We start from the raw sequence: 26936 nt of genomic DNA, 5'->3' as shown, positions 1-26936 counted from the left end.
TTGGGGTAGCTCCTCCTGGCCGCTGCCCATCCTTGGACACAGGGTAGCTCCTCTTGGCAGGGCACCCATGTCCAAGGTAGGAGCAGCGGCTGCATTTTGCTGGAGCAGCCATGACGAGATACCCCACGTCCAAGGTAAGAGAAACCCAAGTAAGACGGTAGGCGCTGAGAGAGGGCATCAGAGGGCAGACAGACTGAAACCACAATCACAGACACCTAGCCAATCTCATCACATGGACCACAGCCTTGTCTAACTCAATGACACTAAGCCATGCCCTGTGGGGCCACCCAAGACGGGCGGTCAAGGTGGAGAGGTCTGACAGAAGGTGGTCCGCTGGAGATGGGAATGGCAAACCACTTCAGTATTCTTGCCTTGAGAACCCCAAGAACAGTATGAAAAGGCAAAATGAGAGGATACTGAAAGAGGTACTCCCCAGGTCAGTAGGTGCCCAATACGCTACTGGAGATCTCCAATACTTTGACCACCTGATGTGAAGAGCTGACTCATTGGAAAAGACCGTGATGCTGGAAAAGATTGGGGGCAGGAGAAGAAGGAGATGACAGAGGATGAGATGGTTGGATGGCATCACCAACTCAATGGACATGGGTTTGTGTGGACTCTGGGAGTTGGTGATGGACAGGGAGGCCTGGTGTGCTGAGGTTCATGGGGTCGCAAAGAGTCAGACACGACTGAGTGACTGAACTGAACTGAGACTGAAATACATTTAAGATGTACACTGCAAAACCTAGAGCAACCCGTAAAACAACAGACTACAGAGGAAAAGCCAAAAGGCCATCAGAAAGAAAAAACAGAAGGCTCAAGAAAGTAACTCAATCCAAAGATAGTCAGGAAAAAATTTTATAAAAAGCCACAAACTATATGGGACAAAGAGAAAACAAACAGCAAGACAGCAGGTTTATATATAACTGTATCAATAAGTGCATTAAATGTAGATGACTTAAAACATTCCAATGAAAAGGCAAGACCCGAATACAGCTGACTACAAGAAAATCATGTGAAAAATAAAGGCATATACAGGTAACGCTCAAAATCCTTCAAGGTAGGCTATACAATACATGAATCGAAAACTTCCAGATGTACAAACTGGATTTAGAAAAAGCAAAGGAACCAGAACTCAAACTGCCAGCATCCACTGGACCATAGAAAAAGCAAGGGCGCTCCAGAAAACCTTCTACTTCCACTTCAGTGACTATGCTAAAGCCTTTGATTGTGTGGATCACAACAAACTGTGGAAAATTCTGAAAGAGATAGGAATACCAGACCACTTTACCTGCCTCCTGAGAAACCTCTTTGCAGGTCAAGAAGTAGAACTGGACATGGAACAATGGAGTGGTTCAAAGTTGGGAAAAGAGTACATCAAAGGCTGTATATTGTCACCCTGCTTATTTAACTGATACACAGAATACATCATGTGAAATGCCGTACTAGAATAATCACAAGCTGGAATCAAGATTACAGGAGAAATAACAGCAACCTAAGACATGCAGATGACACCACTCTAATGGCAGAAAGCAAAGAAGAACTAAAGAGCCTCTTGATGAGGGTAAAAGAGGAGAGTGAAAAAGTTGGCTTGAAACTCAACATTCAAAAAACTAAGATCAAGGCATCCAGTCCCATCACTTCATGGCACATAGGTGGAGAAAAAGTGGAAACAGGGGCAGGTTTTCTTTTCTTGGGTTCTGAAATCACCATGGACAGGGACTGTAGCCATGACATTAAAAGATGCTTGCTCCTTAGAAGAAAAGCCACAACCAACCTAGACAGCATATTAGAAAGCAGAGACATGACTTTGCCTACATAGTCAAAGCTATGGTTTTTCTAGTAGTCATGTGTGGATGTGAGAGCTGAACCATAAAGAAAGCTGAGTGCCAAAGAACTGATGCTTTTGAACTGTGGTGTTGGAGAAGACAGTTCAGAGTCCCTTGAATAGCAAGATCAAACCCATCCATTCTAAAGGAAATCAACCCTGAATATCATTGGAAGGACTGATGCTGAAGCTCCAATATTTTTGCCACCTGATGTGAAGAGCCGACTCACTGGAAAAGACCTGATGTTGGGAAAGACGGAAAGGCAGGAGGAGAAGGCGGTGTCAGAGGATGAGATGGCCGGATGGCATTACTGACTCAATGGATGTAAGTTTGAGCAAACTCTGGGGGATAGTGAAGGACCCAGAAGTCTGGCATGCCACAGTCCATGGGGTCACAAAGAGTCAGATACAACTTAGCAACTGAATAACAACAACATACAGGTTACAGGTAAATAATGGAAAATAATATTCAGTGGAACTGAATGATTAAAAGAAATGGGAGTGCTGATCTAGCATCAGACCAAGTAGATTCCAAGACAGAGAGTATTATGACTTTATAAAGAACATTTCATAATAATAAAAAGGTCAGTTCCTCAAGAAGTCATGAAACACTGTGAACTGATCTAGTGATCTAGACCTTCAAATTACACAAAGCAAAACAAATAGAACTCAAAGGAGATAAAGACAAATCTACAGAGGTTAAAGCGTCTGCCTCCAATTCGGGAGACCCGGGTTTGATCCCTGGGTGGGGAAGATCCCCTGGAGAAGGAAATGGCAACCCACTCCAGTATTCTTGCCTGGAGAATCCCTTGGACTGAGGAGCCTGGTGGGCTGTAGTCCACGGGGTCACAAAGAGTCGGACACGACTGAGTGCCTTTACTTACTTACAATCAGAGTTGAAGACTTATTTTCTCTTCCCAATAAGAGAACAGGCTGAAAACCATTAGGAATATAAAGGCTTTAGAACAACACTATCAACCAACCTGATGTAAGTGACATTTGTAAATGTTTTCTGACAACAATAGAATTATATTGGGAGTTAAAGTGAAAATCATATCTGGAAAATCCATAAATAATTGACAACAAAGTAACACTTTAAAAAACATGTGAATCAAAGAAGAAATCACTAGGGAAATTATAAAACAGTATGAATGAATATTCTCAGAAATAGTAGACATTTGTGGAACATAGTTAAAGCAGTGCTGAGAGAAAATTTATAGCTGCTTCTATCAGAAATTATTTTCTACCTTAAAAAAGCAGAAAAGGGAAGCAAATTAAGTCCAAAGTAAGAAGAATAGAAAAAAGGCCAACAAAAACTAAAACAAAAGCCCGTCCTCCAAACAGCTCAATAAAATTGATAAACCTGTAGCTAAATGCATCACGAAGAAACTTGATACAGAAAAGAAAGAGGGGATATCAGTATGGACATTAAATGGATGCTCAGAGTAGAACAATGACATCCATATTTTTTTAAATTAATCTCGATTTATATCTCACACTACATGTAATAACAAACTTCGAACAGAGTTTTAGTCAAAATTATTTGTCTAGAAAACAAAAAGTCTTTGTCATGTTTAGGCACAGTATCTTAGGAAGATGCAAAAACCATGAATTTTCAAAGATAAATATTGACAAACTGGACTTCATAAAAATTTAAAACTTCTGCTCTCTACTAAAAGAACTACGACAAGCCCGGAGTGGAAGGCAGCGTTTGCATCCTGCTGCTGCTGCACGTGTGCTCACCACGTCTGACTCTTCTGCAGCTACACGGACTGCAGCCCACCAGGCCCCTCTGTCCATGGGATTTCCCAGGCAAGAAGACTGGAGTGGGCTGCCATTTCCTTCTCCAGGGGATCTTCAGGGGTCGAATTTCCGTCTCTTGCATACTTTGCCTTCGCAAGCAGATTATTTAATGTAATGTAACTAGTGTCTCCTGGGAAGATGAGCGCATCCCATATAGTTTTATAAGATGCTGAGGATATGGCTATTTAAAGCCAACTAATCATTAACTGCAACGACCACAACTATGTAAAATATGCACACACATATATAGGAAAGATCAAACCGGAAATAGAAGTTAAAGCACTGGTGCTTGAGACTCGTGGTATTTTTTCCCCACAGCACTGAAGAATACAAAATAAAATATACAGATTGGAAGTATACATTATATATATATATATATATACACACACACACACACACGTGGGAAAAGGGAACAAAATTAATTAAAATGAAAATTAAGATAATTAAAAGGTAGGAAGTGCAAAATCCATTTCAGAGAAGTATTTCTCCTAAAAGTCAAAGTATTTCTGATGTTTAAAAGAATGTGTTTCATTGGTTGTAAACCTCACTTCTATGTTACATTTCATTACTTTGCGCCACACAGTGCTTTGCTACTGGATTCTTTGCTTACCAGTCTTCCGGTTTGACAGCAGAAGCATCAGGGATTTTTGCTCTCTCATCCCAATCATCAGGTTTTTTATCACTGGGATCTTCAATTTCTTTGGGAGGATTGATAGGAGGAACCACATCCTCTAGGAGGCTTCCTTTGTTTACAACTATCTGATCAATTAATACTTCAAAAGTGTCATCTGGATTCATCACTAAGGACCAATTTAAACATATTACACTTATCATATTGATAGACATGTTAAAGATAATCTTCTAAATAAAAAAACTACCCTAAACTTCATGGGTAAAATTTTCTCTCAACCAGAATAGAGGAATTAGCAATGTATTGAATCAAAATATGCAAAAATCACTAAATATAATGTTTTCTAAAACCAATCATAAAATTTTAATAAAATGCTCCATTACTTCTCAAATTTAAAAAAAAATACTCAATTGCTAACTCAATTTAGGACTCATAACCATTCAGAGTTAGTCTTTTATAGTTACAGAATACAACCCAATCTTCACTATTTTAAAATAATTTTTTGAAACGATCTCAAACTTTAAAAGTTACAAGTATATATAAAGAACTTCACTTTTTCTTGAATTACTTGAGAGTAAGTTATTGACCTCATCTATATCATCCCTGAACGTTTTAATGCACATTTCCTATAAACAAAGACATCCTTCTATATAACCCTAACCTAGACGCCAAAATCAGGAATTTAACATTCACACATTCCTATGATCTAGAAACCTATAAAACTCATCAGCACTTCAAATTCATTGATTCCTACATTGTAGTGTAAAATATTTTAAGGATGATTGAAAACACTCAAGCTCATGCTTTGGTATGCTGTTCGAGGTAAACTCTAGCTCTTTAAAAGTTACCACATCAAAAGTTTCATAACGACTCCCGTGATTATAAAAACAAAAGAAAAGCTCTCTCTCCCTTCTATAAACACCGGGTGGGGAGTCACTGAGTACAAATTTTATCTTTGGAAAGAATGGTAGATAAAAAGTAATAGCTTAACATTTGCTTTTAGTAAAGTAAGTTAAGGACATGGTGGTGGTAGTGGTGGTTGAGCTGCTAAGTCGTGTCTGATTCTCTCCGGAGCAGGAAGCCTCTTCCTTCTCCAAGGGATCTTCCCCACCCAGGGATAGATTCTTTACCAACTGAGCAACCTGGGAAGCCCAGTTAAGGAAGTAGCAGCTGCCAATAAGTCAGGATAATCTTGACTTAACTAGCTATGTGACAACCACTTTCTGAAAAAAACATTACTGAAGTAATCTCCAGAGGTTTTCAGTCACAACAATGCCAAATTGTTTATATCAAAATCAAATATTGCAATTTACATACAAATTCAAATAATGCAAATGAAGAGTTAGCGTCTCCTCCCTTCTCTTTTTTCTCCACCATTTTCTATTACAGCCAAGACTATAAAACTATATTACTACACAAAGGAAAAAAGTCAAGACCGAAGAACAGCTAACAATAAGATCTTAAATGCAAAAATGTACTGCTGCTGCTGCTGCTGCTGCTGCTAAGTCGCTTCAGTCGTGTCCGACTCTGTGCGACCCCATAGACGGCAGCCCACTATGCTCCTCTGTCTCTGGGATTCTCCAGGCAAGAACACTGGAGTGGGTTGCCATTTCCTTCTCCAATGCATGAGAGTGAAAAGTGAAAGGGAAGTCGCTCAGTCGTGTCCGACTCTTCGCGACCCCATGGACTGCAGCCCACCAGGCTCCTCCATCCATGGGATTTTCCAGGCAAGAGTACTGGTGTGGGGTGCCATCACCTTCTCTGGCAAAAATGTACTAGACTCTTTCTAATTCAGAAAAGGCATTTCTCAAGAAAAACCCCTAAAAGAGTATTTTCTGACTCAATTTTGCAACTGAAGTATTTTAAAGTTACAGTAACTCCAAAAAAGCACATCACAATTACATCACTTTGACATCTTTGTCAAAAATCTTTAGCCAAAAAACTTTCCGTTTAGAAAACGGCTTTAAATATTCTAAATGAATTCACCACAAAAGGCACTGGATTATAAACTCTTTTTAAGGGAGTCTGTAAGGTTCTTAGAACAACTACAGGATAATGTTACGAAAATATAATACAGACATTTTTAAAGGAAAAAAGTCCTTTAAAAGTGGATAATCCTAGCACAACAAAGTTTTTGTGTATCAAAGTAAGAAAAACAAATGTTTAAGAATTTCCTTGAATTTAAATTCCAGCTGTACCAATTACTTTTATTTCCTAGGGCAAGTTACTTAAATTAAGGCAAAATAAAAACTGCTCACCTCACATGACTCTTCTAAACAAAGTGCCTAGCACAGAGCATGATGCCTATCAGGTGATTAATAAAAGTTAAGACTTTTCTAAGCTTTCGGTTTTGTTTGCATAATTTGTCTAGTGGCCACCAGAATGTGCCTCCAACTTTTCTTTCCTTCCCCATTTTGATATTATAAGCTGAACATTTTCATAGTTATCTTTTTGTATTGTACTGCACAGAAAGAAAACCACTACTGCAACATTTGAGCTGCTTCCAATTTACAGTATATTTTTACACACAGGTCATTTTCTTCCTTCTGGATTATTTTCTTTGGATAAATTCCTGAAAGTGGAATTGTGTCCTCTGAAATATATACTATCATATTGGTTTTTACTGGGTTTATACAAGGTCTAATTAAAATTCATTTTTTTTCTGTTCTAGTTATAATTTCTCATTATTTCCATGTTTTGACAGTTTACCTTACGTTCCCCCAAATGTCCAGTACTATTTTCCAATTTCAGAGAAAGGTCTTTGATATTAACATTAAAAATAAAATTGGTCTCTGCCTTGGCAGACAAAAAGGAATGTTTCTGTAACTGCAGTGTTGAGGAAGAAAGTTGATACATGTTAGTCTTGGATGGAGTTCTCCTGTTAGGTCCTGACATGCTCGGATTTTTAGTAATCATAATACATAACCATATGTACCTGGAAAGAGGAGAAACAATCCTGTATAATGTTCCTCCCAGTCTATGTATACTCAAACTCCCAGCTGCAAAAATAAAGCTAAGTATGTTAACAGATGGTTGCTGAACGCTTTCCCTTTAACTACCACCAGGCAGGACCCAACAATGACAACTGCCTACAGAATAAAGTCTAATGTTAAGGGTTTCTCCCTCTTTACCCTTATTTTCCAGTTTTGTCAGCATCACTAATGTCAGGGTACCTAAATATCCCTTCCCTCTCCTATGTTCCACATGGTATACCTAAACTTAAGATTAGGTCAGATGGAATCACCTTGCCCAGGTTTTCGCGAAGCTTCTTAACTGAAAGCAGGATTGCCTTTGAGCTCTTAACTGTGTCTCACATGGCGCTTTCCTTTCTGCCTGTGCTGTAAGTACGTGTGTCTGATTTTCCTAAAAAGATAAATCCTTAACAGAAGTACCTTGCTTGCTTCTCCCAAAGCACTTGCCATGAAAATACTGGCAGTCAGCAAACACTTTTAAATTAATGAATGAATTAAAAGGATATACCAAGGGTATAAAGATGAGTCTTCCTGTCTGTAAAGAACCTTTTAAGGTCTACATCTGGAGGTTTGGCATGCTTTTCTTCAAAAACTCCAGTTTTGGGATGTTTATGTCTGAAGATAAAATGAAGTTTATAATCTTCTCCACATTTATCTGGTCCAAACATAATGGTATAGGATGTTTTATCATAGAAATTTTCCTTCAAAGGGAGATGAGTATTAGGATTAGTCCAGAACTGAAATACTTAATGAATTTCTCTATTCTACCCCATTGGGTAGAGTTCACAAAAATGTATTAAATGCTAATTTACCAAAGAGTGAGTTGACACAGTGACAATAAAGGAAGTGGAAAAATGACAAGTTTTATTTCAAAACAGATTATTTTTTTTTTCTTAAAATGCACACACTACTTCCAGAAGCCGGAACCACTTTAACAACATAATAGGCTTTAATCACTCTATATAGATCTGTATCAATATCTTATTAAGAAAATTAAGCACAGAGAAAAATGTACTGTGACTGAAGACTACAGTGCTTACTTAGGCACTACTACTATTCAGTAAGACACCAGAAAGTGGGGCCCTTTAATTAAGCACAAAGTGAAGAACAGACACAGTGACTTGCTCCTCGTTTTACCACTAGTCATCTCTCTTCAGGATCCCTAGTGGCTCAGACGGTAAAGAGTCTGCTTGCAATGCGGGAGACCTGAGCTCAATCCTTGGGTTGGTAGGATTCCCTGGAGAAGGAAATGGCAACCCACTCCAGTATACCTGCCTGGAAAATCCCATGGATTCATTTGGCATGGCCTACTGGTTAAGAGCATGGGATCTGGCATCAGATACTGAGGTTCAGATCCTACTGTTGCCTTTTAACCAGCTGTGTGTGGCCCTGAGCAAATCTTCAACCTCCCCATAGTTCTATTCCATCACCTCTGATGGGGATAATAATAGTACGTACCTTATAAGGCTTCTCTAAGGATTAACTGAGTTAACCAGATAAAGTGTTTAGAAAAATACTTGGCATTTGACTTTATTATTGCCACGGTACCTTCAGGTGATTGTTACCTCACAACACCTAAGAACTGCACCATCAACTACAAATGGCTCCTCCTTGACCTTATCTAAGAAAATGAAACCTTTAATGTTTCATATCCAGGAGTTCTGACAAATATCTCACTAACGTCTCATTCATTTTATATTTGTTATACGCAGAAATTCTGACACAGCCTCCTGTGGGAGGATGCTGTAAGAAATGTCTCCAAACTTCAAATGGTTCTAATATAACCTGCTTCATTATGAACTTAACATTTTTAAGTTAGTAAATTTTTGCAGACTGCAACTCCTGAGCTGACCTGCCTTTTTAATTTGATTCTTTGGCCATTTTGTTTTACAGCTTTGCTCCATTATCTTACTTCTCCTAACAAACTTATGATTATTACTTTGTAAAGAAAATAACTGTAAGTTGATCTCTCGGTGAGATTTATAAGGACCAGGTTATATTTTATTTTATAGACTTGGAAACCTTTTTCACATTGCTAAAGATTATAAAACTGATGCCATCAAGTAACATGGCTGTGTATGAAACTTGAAGGCACATGGAAAAAGCTATATAAATTCATCTTGGATAAAAATTTTCAAAGTTATTTTTGACTTCAGATGAAAATAAAAATTTCAGTTGTGTCAATTACTCCTTAGAAATACTTATTAACTTTAATAAGGCTTTCTTAAACATTAAAATATCATACCAGATTCAAACCATCAGTGTCTGCTAGGAGTTTAATGTATGCACCTCCACAATCAATACCATCTTGAAAATTTACTTCATATCTAAATGAAGGGAAAAAGAATCATACTGCTGATAAATAAAAATTACTAAGTGCTCTTCAAAATCTAATGTATTACTCTCAATTCATTTAAATACAAACATTTACATTACCAGAAAGCTCACACAAAGTACATCCACAGAACCTGTGAGGAACAAGCAGAAAGGCCTTTTCCATGAACATCCTTAAAATACTGAAAATAGAATGACCATAAACAACTATAGAAAAGCCAACTAATTTGCTGAAATAAATTTTTTCATCAAAACTGTTTAAGAATAAGATACTTTGATTAAAACTTTTAGCAGGAAACTCAAGTTAAAATAAGGTACGTACTATACATACTCTTTATAAAGTGAAAAACAAAGACTGCGGGGATCACAGTTGTAGCACAGGTTTCTAGGAAACTGCTAATGACCTTAGCTATTCAGTTCAGTAACTAATTTGTCTTTTAGTTCAGCTACACCTAAACCAGGTTTAAAAAGTTGTACATTTAATTGAATAACCCCAGCAGAGAGATTTTGTAAACTTGGAATATTTCAGATCTTAGCAGCCAGGAGGCAGGGGAAATATAGTGTAACAGCTAAAAAAGTGAACTGACATGGCAGTCTTCTCATGGATTTAACAACACTGTAATTCTCATCAAAAGTTCTGTTGTCTTGTTTAGTCAAAAGACAGTCTTACTGAACAATATGTAGAAGAGATTTTCAGTAAATTGGTGAATTATGTGTGACAAAAGTCAATAAGGAAATGGACATCAAAGTGAAAAACAGTGAAAACCAAAAATGTTATGACTGGTTTAATGAATTAAAGCAAAAGCAGATGGAAAAACCAGAGCAGTAACAGGATATAGTGATAATTTTAATAAAAAATTATAGTTTAAAATGTTTCTAAAGAGACTTTAGGGACAAAGTAAAAATAGCATACAAAACTTTGACAGTCTGAGCCCAATTAGTAATATGCATTTTATATAGAAAAGAAAAGAGAAAATACAGTAAAATTTAAGTGATAATCTCTGAGTTGCTGGACTTTATGGAGATCTCCCCTCCTTATTTTGTACTCTGCTTTATTTCTCCAGATTTCTATAATAGTGGTTACAGGCAAGCACTCTGGAGTCAGAAAGACCTGAGACTTTGTTCTTGATTTTGGTAGGCCCTGGCTCAAGACACATTACTAGAGCTCTGGTCTCCATCTGCTCACCTGCCAGGAGGGAACACTGCCCATACCTACACCTCTAAGGACTGTTGTGATGACTAGAAGTCGTCCTGCACAGTGATGGGCCAATAAATGCTCACAAATGTTAGCTTCTGTTATGATCAGAAGAAAAGTTTTGTTTTGTTCTTTTTCATGTTTTAAATCAAGGAGTTTGTTTTCCTCAAGGCCTTATCATTATTTTTATTTTAGCAGTAGCTAATAAGCTTTTCCTTCATGAAACATGTCTTTGAAGAGCATGAAGTAAAAGAAATTCTGCATAATGTGAACTAAAGGTAAATATTTGTGACTCTAAGTATAATAAAATGATAAAGCTTTATTATAGGTCATCTGAGGGTTCTGTGAGAAGAACTAGAGATAACAATTGTATAAACTGTCTTTATAAATATTAAGACAGTCTTGCTATCTTCTTATGCATAGACTTGATCACGATGTTTATTTCACATGCTGCATACTTCCAGATTTTCATTAACTTGTGCCTAGTATAAACAGTTCACAAATAATTCGAGGATCAGTGAAAAGTCATAGAGCTGGACAGACTGCTTGCTGCTAATCTTAAATCACAGGAAAAATGAGGACAAATGCCGAGTATATGTTAACCCTCTTCTCTTTAGGGTGCCATTTTCTAAACTGTCCTATGAAATAGTAATTATTGTTTAGGGTGGAAAAAACTTCTGTGGTCAAATATTTTTGGGAAACCCAATGTTCAAATTAAGAATAGGTTTTTTTATGTAGAACTCTCAAAATCTTTAATGGGCAAATATGCTTCCTTATCTTTAAGGTTCAGATATTCTTAGTTTCTAAAACTTATATGACCACATAATGCATATTAATAAGTACATAATTTGGGAAAAGCAGTTTTAAAGTTATATCTTAAATAGTTCATATTTATGAGTTATACTATATTTATATTTATAGCATATTTATAATATTTATAATAGTTATAAATAGTATATAATAGTTTTATAGTATTTATAATAGTTAATACAAAATTTATTTTATCTATACTATTTAATTTTATCAAAATTAAGAAAACCAAACACTCACTATCCTTCTTTGAGTTGTTTTCAAGCATATCAAAGACCACTATTCAATTCTTTTTGATTCTCCTTTTCTTCAGTTCACAATTGCTTTAATAATTTTTTAGACTTACTATCTTTGCTTCCAATCTTGTAAGCTATCTTTCACTTACTTGCCTAGCAGTGATTTCTACTTTCTGAAAATATCAAACTTGATTCATATTACTCTGGAGAAATTAAATTTTGTATTCTTTTCCTTTACCCTTTCATTTAAGCCACAAAAGATTAAAATAGAAAATTATATTATATTCACCTAAATTCAACAGAATAAGATTACTTTCAAATTTTCAAGAAGAAATAAATACAAAACTCTGAATAATGCCATAATATCAAGCTCAAATATTAATCCCAGTAAATACTTGTGGTAATACTCTTCATTTGTTTAAAATGGTTGTATACTCTTTTGACAGTTGATATTTTAAATTTCTTGAAATAACAATGCAACTAAATCAAAGCATCACAGCCAAAAAATTAAACCAGTTATACCAAATGCCATATTGTTTTACATTTTAAAAACACAAAATGGCATTTTAGTTATACCACACAGGCATATATTTAACATGCTAACAAAAAGTTTAAAACCAAGTTATAGTTAGTAAGCTTACAGTTAGCAGTACTTCTTATGCTGTAATTAACTTTGGACAGCCCAATCTTCTGATATAAAATAGAAAATAACATTTCTGCATTTCCTTTTCTTTGTTTCTAATATGAATTTCATTTGTTTTATAACTGTATTTGTACAGATCTATTTTGGATTTATACCAGTATAGGTGAAACAAGCTTGAGGAATTAATACTTGATTTTTCGATAGTTACACATGCAAGCAATACCACAAAACTAGTGAATGTCATATTTTGAAGGAGGGGAGAGGAAGACTCTATAAGAACATAGACCTTTAAAAGGGCATTTCCTCTTTAAAACAAATTTGCTACCTTTGAATTTTATCACTGGTTCAACAGCAATATTTATAGTTCTATTTAAAATATATTGAAGTTAATATATCTCAACAGCAAGTCAACTTGAAGTAAAGAGTGCAAACAAAAATGATGATTTTAATATGTACTATATAGATTATGCTGGCGGAATACTGCATATTATATAGCAACTGTTTTATTAATATAATTTTGCAACAAATCTCCATTTCATTCAAAACCTCAGGGTGTTTGTGCATATACACACATTGTGTATTTAAATAAATGAAATGGGAAAGGGAAATCTGAAGCTTTATACCCATTTTATACCCATATTCAGAAGCCAAACTATACAAAACTAAAATAAATGTTAGAAAAAGTATTCAAAACATAATAACACTTACTGAACTACCAGAGGTTTATCAGCAAAGACGAAGGGTTTTGCTAACACAGCAGATATTGCATGATGCTTTGCTCTAGATTTCAACACCAGTCCTTGATCACCAGGTACCCGATTTTCTCTCAATTCTTCTATTTCCCATCTTCCTAAAATACAAAACCAAGCAAGTTAAACTAAAACCAAAAACACTGACTCAAAAATTATCAGAAATGGTAACCAATAAGATTTTTCCGTGAAGGCTGATTTTGGAAAAATAAAATCACGTTTTAAATCAGGAACTAGTACCTGCACTTGTATGTATGTCTGCTCTTTTTTCTCCTAAAATTGTGGGAACTACTGGGTTGGCCAAAAACATTCGGGTATTTCTGTAACCTCTTATGGAAAAATCCGAATGAACTTCTTGACCAACTCGCTAATAAACAACAGATAGTAGAGCATTTAATTAAAGGACCTCCAAAGCTGGCTTAGTTTGGATTTCTCTGAAAGACTGTAAACATTGAAACAGAATTTTTGTCTCATAGGGTCTCATTGTATTTTTAAAATGAGTTATTTTTAAATGACACAGGACACAAAATACCTCTGTAACACAAAATGAGTTTGCCTCAGTCTATGTATTTTGAAATTCATGGTGTCATCAACTCTTTGCTTACTTTGCAGAAGTTATTGTAGTGATTTAAATTTTACTTTAAAAATTGTATGCCCAAAGAACACAAACTGCGGTTACCCTTTCTGAGCTAAGCCAATCAGTTCTCAGAACTTTTGGCCAAGAAAGTCCTATAAGCTCGATTAGCACTAGGCTGTAGCAGAGCAAAGCTGAGTGAGGCCCTCTCTGGGCTGGAATTGTCCCTTTTTTAGATCAGGAAGCTCCTGCAATTATATCATGGGATGCATACAATACAAAGATGAATGGGTCATCTGCAGCCCCAAAGTTGTGGGCTGGACTTTCCTCCTTTTAAAACACTAAATAACTAATTTATATTAGTTTATATAAAATGTTCCAGTTTTGAAAATTAGATGTATTGCCTATTCCAAGAAAATTTAGTGAACACTGGCTATTTTCCAGAATTGTGCCAACATGAAATATTAATGGGCACTTCTGAATTTACCAATGCACTTTATATACATTTTTTTTCTTTCTGCAAAACAACAGTACAAGAACCTGAACAGTCTCACTAGTCAGAGATGGGTGTTTTGGGATCTATCATTGTGCACACTTTTTTGGGCTTTCAAAAATTCATTTTTTCAACTTTTCAGGTTTGTTTTCCTTTTTGTCCCCCAATTTGGATATACTAAACTTTTCTTAAAAAGGTGAATTCATTTTCTTTTCTCACACTGATGAGCAACTGTATTACCACTACTAACCTTTGGCTTGACCAAATCACAAAGGCCTTCTTTTAAAAAGTAATAACTATATCTTTAGGGATTTTGATAGTAAAGGAATTCTTAAAACTACATTGTCTTTCTTTTGTAATTACGTGCATACATTTATCAGCCATGAAAACATACTCTCTAAAAGTACTACTTTAATTTTAGAAAACCTGTGGCAAGGTGATTATTCCTCAAGGACACGAAGTTTTTCCTAACTTCAAATCAGTAGTAACTTTTCATTAACCAATCTTTACTCAAGGCCAGGCAATGTGAACTCGGATTTAAGTAAAATCTCGAAAAGAATTCAAACAATTTTATAAGATAGCCTGAAAATTAGTCACTTAAAGAACTGGTGATTATTTAAACAGCTATATTTTTATTAATAACTTGATATGACAATTTAAATAAGTCTCCCTCAAATGCAAATCCTGTTCTCCAGCACATAATGTTTCTCACAGATTGCTCCTGAAAATCTAACAACTGGTTTTACTCAAGGGGCACTTGACAGAATCTGTGATTAATGACTGCTGCTGCTGCTACTGCTAAGTCGCTTCAGTCGTGTCCAACTCTGTGAGACCCCATAGACGGCAGCCCACCAGGCTCCTCCGCCCATGGGATTTTCCAGGCAAGAGTACTGGAGTGGAGTGCTATCGCCTCCTCCAGTTATTAATGACTATAAATACTAAATATTCCTGCAAAGAAATCGATATTGGTTTCAACTAACCACTATATAAAAGACATTGCTAATATTTATATACAAAATGCCACTTTGGGGACCTGAATCTTTAATAAGAGATTTTGTATTTTACAAAGGTGCTTTCAAGAAATTGAGTCAACCAACCATACCAAATCTAATATGCTAAAAAATTATTTTGTGGATACGTATGTTTAATAAGACTATGGACCAAACTTAGGTGTTGGTAGTAAGCTCATTTTTTGCTTGCTTGCTTGAGTTCTAATTTTAAGCTGAGGGAAAAACTCATTTAAGCACTAAGAGTCATTCTGTCCAGACTTAAACTCACTTCTAAAATAGACCATAACCTAATTTTAGGAAAATTCCATCAGTGGATACTTCTAAAATAAAAACATACAGCATACATCTACCCAATGTTGTTCTAAACAACTGTAAAGTAAGCTAAACATAGATGTTTTAAGTCAAGCATTCTGTTTGATGGCATGTATTTCTGTGGCTATTATTTTAAGTACAGTTCTATCTCTGCAAACACTGCTTCTTTGAGGGCAGTCATTCTCTTCTCTAAACGAATTCAGATGACTAAGCTCAGTGTTGTTTGTTCTGTGCATATGGCAGAGCTCCTTCTGGAGTTTAGAAGCGTATGTACCAGGATGGAGAACACAGCATGGAAGACACGCAGGCAGGATCTGTATCTCACACTGAAACAGACACTATGGAAAGGGAAGCAGACAGTTCGCCTCTTACACATGCTGTTATCTGTTCTGTTATTATTCTCATGTAACTCCTACTGGGATCTGATGTGAGGTCACATCCTTATGGATCTTAGGTGGTCTGTGAAAGAGAAAATGCCCACTACCCATCACCTTGAATGAGGCTGATCTTGCTTTACGATTTAATGACTGAGGAGACTGGTCTTAGACTAACATGAGGAAGAAATTCTCTCATCATACTCCAGGAGAGTCCTGTTAAGGCAGAAAAGATGACCCTTGCTAACAGGACTTTTCTTCCTAAGGGTAAGCCTGAAGATAACCTATCAGAGATGCGTTATGGGCCTGGAGATGGCGGCTCCAGGAGCAGCCACATTTCCTGAAGCTCTCATAAACGTCCCCTGTCTTGCACCCTCCAGGAGGTCCATGCCACAAGTTATAACTTAACTGAAGCGGGCCTACGCTTGAGATGAAACAGAGAACAGCAGCAGCCTGGGAAATCCTGCAAAAGACTAAGTGCAGGGGAGTGAAAATTCAACCGTTTAGAGTCAGAAACCTGGATGGTGGCTTAAGTATGGATTACTCGGACTTCCAGAAATACTGAAAAGGAGACAAAAGAACTGAACATTTTATTGTGAAGCAGGATGGATCCTGAGGCCCCATTTATATATTTAACAGAAATATAATCTCAAAAGCTCATGCACTCTCTGTCATCCTTGTTATGTTGAATATTTAAATAATACTGTACCATCATATATAGAAATCTCCGCATCTGTATCATCTTTCTTTGCTTTTGATAATACCCACCTATAAATAAAATTGAAAGAAATATATATCATTTAAAAGAAAACTAACAATTTATAGATACAATGTGTATCAGAAATACAACAAAAGATTATCCAATAGTCCCTTTTCACTCTAAGATACATGAATGCTTAGAGGCTAAATAAGGATGTCTATATACTACCTTGCAAAGAAAGTTAAAGTTGCTCAGTCGTGTCCAACTCTTTGTGACCCTATGGAGCATAGAATCCGTGGAATTCTCCAGGCCAAAATACTGGAGTGGGTAACCTTTCCCTTCTCCAGGGGATCTTCCCAACCCAGGGATTGAACCCAAGACTCCCGCACTGCAGGCAGATTCTCTACCAGCTGAGCCGCAAGGGAAGCCCAAGAATACTGGAGTGGTTAGCCTATCCCTTCTCCAGCGGTTCTTCCCATCCCAAGAATCAGTCTGGGGGTCTCCTGCATTGCAGGCAGATTCTTTACCAACTGAGCTATCAGAGAAGCCCAACTATCTTGCAAAACTAGAGTTAAATTAAATATGGAATCTGCAGTTTATTTGTTGTATGATCATAGGTGAGCTTCCTTAGTAGCTCAGTGGTAAAGAATCTGCCTGCAATGCCGGAGACGCAGGTTTGATCCTTGGGTTGGGAAAATCCCCTGAAGAAGGGAATGGCAACCCACTCCAGTATTCCTGCCTAGGAAATTTCACAGATGGAGGAGTCTGGTAGACTACAATCTATGGGGTCACAAACAGTCAGACAGAACTTAGCGACTAAACAACAGCAATGATCATAGGTAAGGTACACTAAGCCTCAGTTTCTTCACTGGTAAAAGGCAGATAAAGACAGTTCTTACCTACACGGAATATAATAATCAACAGATAGTAATCTTTATTTTCTCCACCATAGTTTAGGGTGAACATTAGCTTGAATTTGTCATCTGAAATTAAACTATTAATATCTGTCCTAAGGAATGAAGAAATGTTCTAAGTTTTTACTTTATATTCATACTTCATTTATATATATTCTTTGTATAAATAAGTAACAATTCAAATTAAACATTTCTATCAATAATGAAAATGTGTTAAGGTGCTAATTTTCCTTAACTAGAACATTAACCTTAACCTTTTTTTTTTTTTATAGTTCTGTGGTAGGGGCAATTTTCAGAGATTAACAACCAATAATTTCAGAAAAGCTAATCAAATCAAGGAAAAATTCTCCTGAATGAATACTTACCCAGCCAGCCTTCCACTATCAAAAGTTTCTGTAAAATACACTTCTCCTACAGGTTGAGGTGTCTTATATTTAATCTAGAAAATAGATTTTAAAAATCTAAAGTTATTCACCTTCACAAATACTTTAAACAATCTAATTAAGAACCTAGTATGGAATGCACATATAGGTAATAGAGATAGTAGGTTACATGGTCTCCTCAAAACTTTATATCCTACTGGTAATAGCATATAGAACATAAGAGATACATGGTGGAAAAAAACACTATATGCAAACAGAATACACTGACTCCCTCTAACACAGGAGGGATGGGAGGAAGTACTTACCCAAGGTCTCATATTGCAGTGGACAAGACCTTGAAAGGATTCTAACAGGTGACAGTATTTAGGGATAAAAATTATTAGAAGCAAAAGAAATAGCATGATCATAAACATATAAGATGAAAATTTTAATAAGCACATAGGTTAGTTTAAAATTAATTCCTGGGCTTCCCTGGTGGTTCAGTGGTAAAGAATCTACCTGCCGGTGCAGAAGACACAGGTTTGATCCCTCATCTAGGAAGACCCCACACGCCACATGTGAACCACAACTATTAAGCATGTGCTCTAGAGTCTTAGGGAGAAGGCATGGCACCCCACTCCAGTACTCTTGCCTGGAAAATCCCACGGGCGGAGGAGCCTGGTAGGCTGCAGTCCATGGGGTCACAAAGAGTCGGGCACGACTGAGCGACTTCACTTTCACTTCTAGAGCCTTAGAGCTATAACTGCTGAGACTATGTGCCTCAGTTACTGAAGCCCACGTCCTCTGGAGCCGTGCTCCACAACAAAAGAAGCCTCTATAATGAGAAAGCCATGCCCTGCAACTAGAGAAGAGCCTGCATAGCAATGAAGACCCAACTTTCACTGTCCTTACCCTTCCCTAATAGCATACTTTCTATTTAAGGGAGGAAAATGAGTACTTAAACAAAATCCCAGATACTTCTACAGGGTCAAGATTCTGCTACCCAAATTGCCCATCTCCTATGAAGTTTACTGAATTACAACTTTACCGTTCTCTATATTTTTATGCATTGGCAAAAATGGGCCAATATACTTTATTCATACTTTACCATGCCTAGAATTTTCACGCTATAAAATCAGAAGCATCAAAAATTGTTCTCTCCCATTTCTTACCATCTTTTCAAATTATCATCAAATATAGTTAAGAGTCATGGGCTTTCCTGGTAGCTCAGCTGGTAGAGAATCTGCCTTGCAATGCAGGAGACCTTGCTTCAAATTCCTGGGTCGGGAAGTTCCCCTAGAGAAGGGATAGGCGACCCACTCCAGGATTCTTGGGCTTCCCTGGTGGCTCAGATGGTACAGAATCCGTCTGCAATGCGGGAGACCTGGGTTCTGTCCCTAGGTTGGGAAGATCCCCTGGAGGAGGGCATGGCAACCCACTCCAGAATTCTTGCCTGGAGAATTCCCATGGACAGAAGAGCCTGGCTGACTACAGTCCATGGACACACACACACACACACACACACACACACACACGACTGAGTGACTAAGCACAGCACAAAATTAAGAGTCACAGGTATCCGGCAATTTCTTTAAAGTATTAACCTACCAAAACCCTCATAGTAGCTGTATCTTAAGTCAGCCATAAACACTTTGATTACTACTTACTTTCTATGGATCACAGAACCAAATTATAAAGAAATTTAAATTTTTAAACTTAAAAATTTAATTTTTTAAGTTTGAAGCTTATGGAGCTTCAAACTTAAAGGGAGAAAGAATATTCACCTTGAACAGCTAAACAACACATGCATTTGCAAATTAAAAAAAAACTCTAAAAAGAGATTTATAACAACTTGGCTGATTCATGCTGATGTATGGCAATAACCATCACAATAAAGTAATTATTCTCCAATTAAAATAAATACATTAAAAAAACTACATATTATTCTCAGCCCTTTAAAGAGCAGCCAGCAGAACATAATTGGTATTTTCTTAACAAAAATATTTCTGAAAAAATTCTAATTGTCCCAGTATTAGATATGAATATTCCCCAATGTGAAAGTTCTTATGGATTGCCAAGAGTACACAAAAACCTCTAAAAACTTTTCCAGACTCCTGTCAGTCACCACCTCAAAACACACATCTCCAAGCTGAGATCAAAACAGTGGGAGCCTTGCTAAATGCCTATTTCATCATCACTCTCCTTTCAATTCATCCTCCTATTCAGCATTTTTTTTCTCAGAGAAATGAAGAAACACCATTTTCTCTACTTTTAGAAGAAGTGAAAATTATTACCTTTTCTTTTATCTGAAAAGGGTGAAAAGTATTTAGTCCTCTTTAGGTAGTAATGAACTCCTAGTTTGATCATAAAAATCTTTCCCATATTTATCTGGTAATAATACTATGCTAGGCGCCATGCACAAATTTCTGTGGCACATGGGCACCCTAAAAAACACAGCAACAAATAGCTGGGAAAAGGCAATTTTTTTTTTCTATTTATTTAGAAACTAAAGGCTATTCTAATTGAAAGGAATCCTAAGAAGTTAGTCAGCCCTATGTATCATGTAAAGGAATAATGGATAGCTTGGTTCTCAATAACCTTACCTCTGAGGAGAGTTCATCAGTCTCTTCTGAATTTTCATCAAAGTCTTCCGTCTCAACACTATCATCCATAAATTCTGCATTAATTGAGATGAAAAGAAGACCCAAACATAGCCGAAAGCCTTGGAAACGCATATTGATTATCTGTGAAAGTGACAGTAATCAGTAAAAATAAAACAAAGTTGTGAAAAACACGTGTAAGTATATGTACCAAGAAATAAGTCCTCCTTTAATACCTTTTTCTAGCATGGTTTTTAAAACGAATCATTACCAAACTTACTTAAATTATGCTTTCAACAAGTGATACTACAAACTTCAAAATCCCATCGGCATCTACAGCTGAAGGATTGCCTTGAAAAGCAAAGAGCCAATGGCACAAACCTAAAGACAAAGAAGTGACCACCAAACTCATATGTTTTTTTAAAAAAAGGATTGTGATTCCTAAATGTTCGCTCGTTACTTTTTTATTACAATGTTGCTTAAGTGTATATAAACATGCAATTGGAAATTTTATAACTGTAAAGCCAAAATACATTTATATGTAAACACCCAAAAAAGAGAAGAAAAATAATTTTACCACAATTTAAAGTGACAGCCTTTTACTGAAAACAAATTACAGCTGAAAATTCAAATAAATACAGGACTTACTGCAGTCAGGCTGACTGCTGTGAAGGAAGTTCTCTTGCGTTTATCATCCCTGTAACACTATGATGATTCAATTACATACATAACCACTTCTCCATTCAAAAGCTCCCAAACCTCTGTTCCTTATAAGATGAATTGAGATGAGTAGAAAACAAATATTACTTGACTGCCTCTTGGCAGAAATATGTTTTACATAATTACACCCTCCTCTTTCCTATTAGCATGTTAAAAATTCAGGGTTTATTTCTTGGCACCAGTGGACTTTTAAACAAGTAAATATGAATAATGAAAGTGTGGCAGTATTGATTAGGAGATGGTCAGTCATTCAGATGATCCAGGGTATAGTTATACTACCATCAACATGAAAGAGTTTCTATTTAAAAAGTATATTCTGAGAGAACTCTTAACTCCTGCAGAACGTATTTACAGACCTACATGGGTCTGCCGAAGAATCACTGAATTTATGACACAGCACTCTACACCCACCAGAATGGCTGGTGTAGACAAAGAGAGACAATAACAACAAGTGCTGGGAGGATGTGGACAAACTGAAATCCTCATACACTGCTGGCAGGAATACAAAATGAGCTTGGAAAACAGTAGGGCAATTCTTCAAAATGTTAAAAATAGAATTACCTTATGATTCAGCAATGCTACTCCTCTACCCAAAATAAATGAAAAAGAGATGTCCCAACAAAACCTTGGAAGATAAATGCTTAATGATAATGATAGCCAAATAATGATGGTTGTTAATGATAGCCAAAAAAGTGTAAACAACCCAAAAGTTCATCAACGGATGAATGGATAAACAAAATGTGGAATATTCAAACCGGAAGATTATCTAACAATATAACAGAATGGAGTACCGAAGTGTTACAAGATAGATGAATCTCACAAACATCATGCTCAGTGAAAGAAGTCAGTCACAAAAAAACATGTATTGTATGACCCTATTTAAATAGGCAAACCCATAGAATCAGAAAATAGATTAGTAACTGCCTAAGGAAAGGAATGGGAAGAAAGGGTTAATTGATACAAGGTTTCTTTTGAGGGTAAGGAAAGTGTTCTAAAATTGGAATATGGTAATGGCTGTGTAACTCTAAATATGTTAAAACTCACTGAACTGTACTCATTAAACAGGTCAACTTGTAGGTATGCAAATAATATATCAATAAAGCTGTGTTTTAAAAAAAGAAACATCAGACTATAAAAAGCATTCTTCCATCTGGTTAGCTCAAATAACCCTTTTTAATAAGGGCAAAACTCAACATGAATGTACGGGCCAGTTAGCTTTACTTTCTTCTAAAGGCCACTGACTACAACTTTAAACTCTACTTTGAAAATGCATCTTTAAAAAAACTAATATGAACATTCTATATGAAAAGATGTATTAATATCACCATTTTTATGGAAAAGAATATAAAAATGATACATACTACTCATAATTTAACTGGAAGAGTGTAACCTCTCTAGAGTCATAGAAAAGGTTAACTGAGATAGAAAGCAAATGTAAAGGGATCAATTTGAATTCAATAACAGGAAGGTACAGATTTTTAAAATTTTCATTTACTGGCACAGAAATGAGTACAGTTGCAAATTGCTTATCAATTGTTAATAACCCTAAAAGCTTCACTGCTCTAAAAATTAAAGAGCTTTCCATGGCTTATACAATGTAGTAAAAGGTGTTCTTCTCGATACTATCAGTAACATTTGAGTAAACAGAAATGCATACAATGAATAACAGCAGTAATAATGAACACTCATATCATTTTAGCCCCATATCTTCTCCCTCAAAATGAATGCACAGTTTAATAATTAATTTGCTGAAACCGTTTAGGTTATTACAGAGTACTGAGCAGAGTTCCCTGTGCTATACAGTAGATCCTTATTGGTTACCTATTTTAAATATAAATAGTGTCTACTATTTGTTTTCTATATCACAGTTCTTCCTAACTTTCCTTCAGAAACAGTTGCCAAAGCTTCAGGAAAAAATTTTAAAAACCCTTTATCTGGAAAGTTTGTTTCTTCTCTAAAGTTCTATGACTATAATCACTCATTTGCATAAAAGAACTAGCTAATTTAATCTTTGCAGCCCAGGACATCACTATGAAAGGCATTATTACTCCCAATCTACAAACTGAAAACTGAAAGGTTAAACCCTGATCAAATTTTCGTAATTGGAAATATGAGACAAGGTGAGAATCCAAAACTTTACATTATACCATGCTACTTCTTATTTTAATCTTACCCCCACTGCATTATTATATGTTCCTTTTTCTAGCTTTGGGTTTTTCTAGTTCCTTAAGGTGTAAAGTTAGATTGTTAATGTATAAGATCTTTCTTTTTTAACGTAAGCGTTTACAGCCATAAACTTCCCTCTTAGCACCGCTTTCACTCGGTACCGTAAGTTTGGGTCTGCTTTCTTTTGTTTGTTTTTTGTTTCATTTAACTCAAGATCTTTTCCAATTTCCTTGTGATTTCTTTTTTGACCCTTTGGTTGTTTAAAAGTGTGTTGTTTAACTGTCACATATTTGTGGATTTTTTTTCCTGCTTTTCCTCTGCTACTGATTTTGAGTTTCATCACAATGCAGCTGGAAAAGATACCCTGAATCTTTTCCAGTTTAAACGAACTCTTAAAAATTTGTTAAGATTTGTTTTGTGGCATAACATATGGTCTATCCTAGAGAATATTCTGTGTGCACTTAAGAAAAATATGTATTTTTATCAATACTCATCAGGGATATTGGTCTGCAGTTTTCTTAGTGTCTTGGTCTGCCTTTGGCATCAAGGGTAAGGCTACCCTTATAGAGTGAGTTTGGAAGTATTTTCTCCTGTTCAATTTTCTGGAAGAGTTTGAGGAAGACTGGCATTAATTTTTCTTTCTGCTATTATCAGGTGAAGTGTTTTGTGTACATGTATTAAACTCCAATTGCTCTGTAGTGTTAGTCGTCTTCCAACTTCTTACTAAGCTGTACGGTTGTCCTAAGATATACAGGATTAGTAAAGCAAGAATTTCTTTATATGGTATGACACAGAACTTCTAATGCTGATGCTACCCCCTTTCCTCCTTACAAATGTATACAATATAAAAGCCCAGGGTTCTAACCTTCCTGTGTATTCCTCACTTCATACAGCTTGTTGAAATCACAAAATATTTGTGAAGAAATAAAGCAATGGAGAAGCACATCTGTTTGCATATATCACTGACCTCCTGTATGTTCTCTGCATTGCCTCTGGGCTGGTTCAATAACAAACGGAAGTATAAGTTAACTGGCCAAGTAGGAGATACTTGGGAGAGATTTCCGGCTGATCGCCACAGATGTTTTCTTTTTTTTTCCCAGGAGACATAACTACACTGTGTTTTTTCTAGCGTTAAGCAGGACTCAGGTGAATGGAGTTAGAAGAGGCCCAGGAAAGCTAACGAAGCACCGCTGGCCTGGGTATAAAAGCTGGGAGCCAGGACAGCCAGTGCTACGAACTCCAGCAGGCTCAAGATCCAAGCAGAGCCAGTGTTTCAGCTCAAGGCCAAGGGCAGGGAAACAGCTGAAGTCCCAGTTCAGCCTGCTAGGCAAGAGGACGTCCCTCTTCCTCACTGGAGTACCAGCTTTATTGTCCTATTCTGGCCTTCAACTGACTGGATAAGGCCACTCACCTAGGGGAAGGGCAATCTGCTTTACTCAGCCTACCATTCAAATGTTAATCTCATCCCAAAACACCCTCACAAACACAGCTAAAATAATATTGACCAAATATCTGGGTATCCTGTGGTTCAACCAAGTAGATACATACAACTAACTATCACAGCCATCTACTCCTTAGGACACCGGCAACCAGAAATTATGTTAGGCCCCTGGGATTTTTTAATTTACTATTTGAGCACTACCTTAACTAACACATACTGTTAACTGAAACTGGGTATATTTTTCTAAATCAGAAGGACAATGAAAATATCTCAGGAAATACAGTAAAAAGTGGGGAAAGAACCATAATAGCAGAAATAATAGTTGAAAATACAACTTTCTAATGATTTAGGGAAATAACTACAGTGTTTCAAGAATTCTGGATCGGATCCTATAAAATTCAGGAACTACTGAAGATGTGAGAGTAGTGAAGTGATCAGAGCTGAAATCCAGGATATGTAAATATTGTTTGGTTTTAGTACTTATAGAAAGAATAAACTAAATCTGCACTGGGCTCTTATAAAACATAGCTACACACTAAAGTTAAAGTGGACTAAAGAGCATCTTTTTCAAAATAATCATTACATAAACATTATAATGATACATTTATTTATTTACTGAGGATTTATAGTACTTCTACATAGTTCCAAAGTGAGGAAATTTGCAACAACAAAAAACATACAAAAATATAAGCTCACTGACAGCCAGCATTCTCATTTCTGTATTCACAGTGCTAGCCAAAGAGTGCCAGGGCCTGATAAACAGAGACATATTTATGTTCACAGAATGAATGAGTGAATGCAGAAATGACAGGAAAAAATGTTACAGGGGAAGATAAATAGCTGTTACTAAGCAACCAGCTCGAATGACTTGATTGTTGTAGCAGCATTGCAACCATAAATTTGGCAAAAAGATTTCTAGGCAATTAGGGGAAGGCCAAAAATAAAATGAAGCAGTTCCACTGTCTACAAAAGTCTACAAGAGCCTTGGAGGAAAAATCCTTTTTCAGAATTTAACTCCTAGAAAAAATTCATGGGTTGAAACCTTATATATAGTAGATGTTTTTAACTACGGTTTTATGAGAGAGAAATGGTTATGTCAATGGTTCCAACACTGGCCCTCTGATGTCTTTTAGAACACTGTTACAACGTAACACAAAGTATTCCTATAGATAAAGGAGATAATAATTTAGAAATTTTGCAGTTTCATGCTCTAGTTTAATATGGGGGAATTAAACATATTATTCAATTATATTCTACACCTATGAAGAAACACCTCGTTGTGAGGTATTTCAGAATCTTGCTACAGACATCCTGCATTTTAACAACTCAGGTCATAACTTACTAGAAAAGATAGTAAAAAAAAAATTAGATAAAAAAATCTGTTACCATGTCATAAAAATAAAACTGGACAAATTTTCACCAAAATTAAAGGGTATTTTTGGAATTATCTGGCTATGGTGCACATAGCCCACTTTGAAGCATCACAAATAAGGTGGAGAGATAGGTAATGCTGCTGCTAAGTCGCTTCAGTCGTGTCCGACTCTGTGCGACCCCATAGATGGCAGCCCGCCAGGTTTCTCTGTCCCTGGGATTCTCCAGGCAAGAATACTGGAATGGGTTGATAGTGGCATCTTACAGAGGCAGCCTTCTTCCAAAGAAGCTGCAAGACTCCATTTGAAATGCAGGAACTTTCTCAAAGAAGCATGCTTCAGAATAAGTCACACCTGGGATTTATAAAATTTTGTAATAGCTAATATTTCCAGAAATTCAGGAGAGGTTATTCAGTAAATTAAAAAAAAAATCATCATTCATGAATTCATTTAACAAATACTGCTGCTGCTGCTGCTGGTTGTTAATTATGTGCCAGGCATGATGTTAGAATTTACAATTAGAACTTACTGAACTTACAGTAATTAGCAAAACATTTGGCCCCTGACTGCAAAGAGCTTATAGTTTGGGATGGAAAGCAGGTGTTAAATAACCCAGGTATAACACATAGTAAATCGTGACAAGTGACCAACTAGTAAGGAATTTTTAAGCGTTGGTAATTGGGGAACTAAATTTGCATG

At 36.3% G+C, this 26936-nt stretch overlaps 1 protein-coding gene across 1 annotated transcript in view; it reads right to left on the bottom strand.

The window, feature by feature from the left end:
- The window catches only part of CLGN (calmegin), a 45338-nt gene that overhangs the window by 13953 nt on the left and 4449 nt on the right, over positions 1-26936 (bottom strand). Inside the window, exons 2-8 of the mRNA XM_069556859.1 lie at positions 20544-20684; positions 17944-18017; positions 16674-16732; positions 13161-13302; positions 9480-9561; positions 7743-7935; positions 4242-4431 (exon numbers count right to left, since the gene is read on the bottom strand). Of these exons, the coding sequence (XP_069412960.1) occupies positions 4242-4431; positions 7743-7935; positions 9480-9561; positions 13161-13302; positions 16674-16732; positions 17944-18017; positions 20544-20675 (872 nt within the window). The 5' untranslated portion in view covers positions 20676-20684. The remainder of the gene's footprint in view (positions 1-4241; positions 4432-7742; positions 7936-9479; positions 9562-13160; positions 13303-16673; positions 16733-17943; positions 18018-20543; positions 20685-26936) is intronic.

Source organism: Ovis canadensis, chromosome 17 (assembly GCF_042477335.2).
Source record: "Ovis canadensis isolate MfBH-ARS-UI-01 breed Bighorn chromosome 17, ARS-UI_OviCan_v2, whole genome shotgun sequence".
Lineage (NCBI taxonomy): Eukaryota > Metazoa > Chordata > Mammalia > Artiodactyla > Bovidae > Ovis > Ovis canadensis.
The sequence above is the reverse complement of the archived record's forward strand: the minus strand, read 5'-3'. Positions and strand labels throughout refer to the sequence as shown.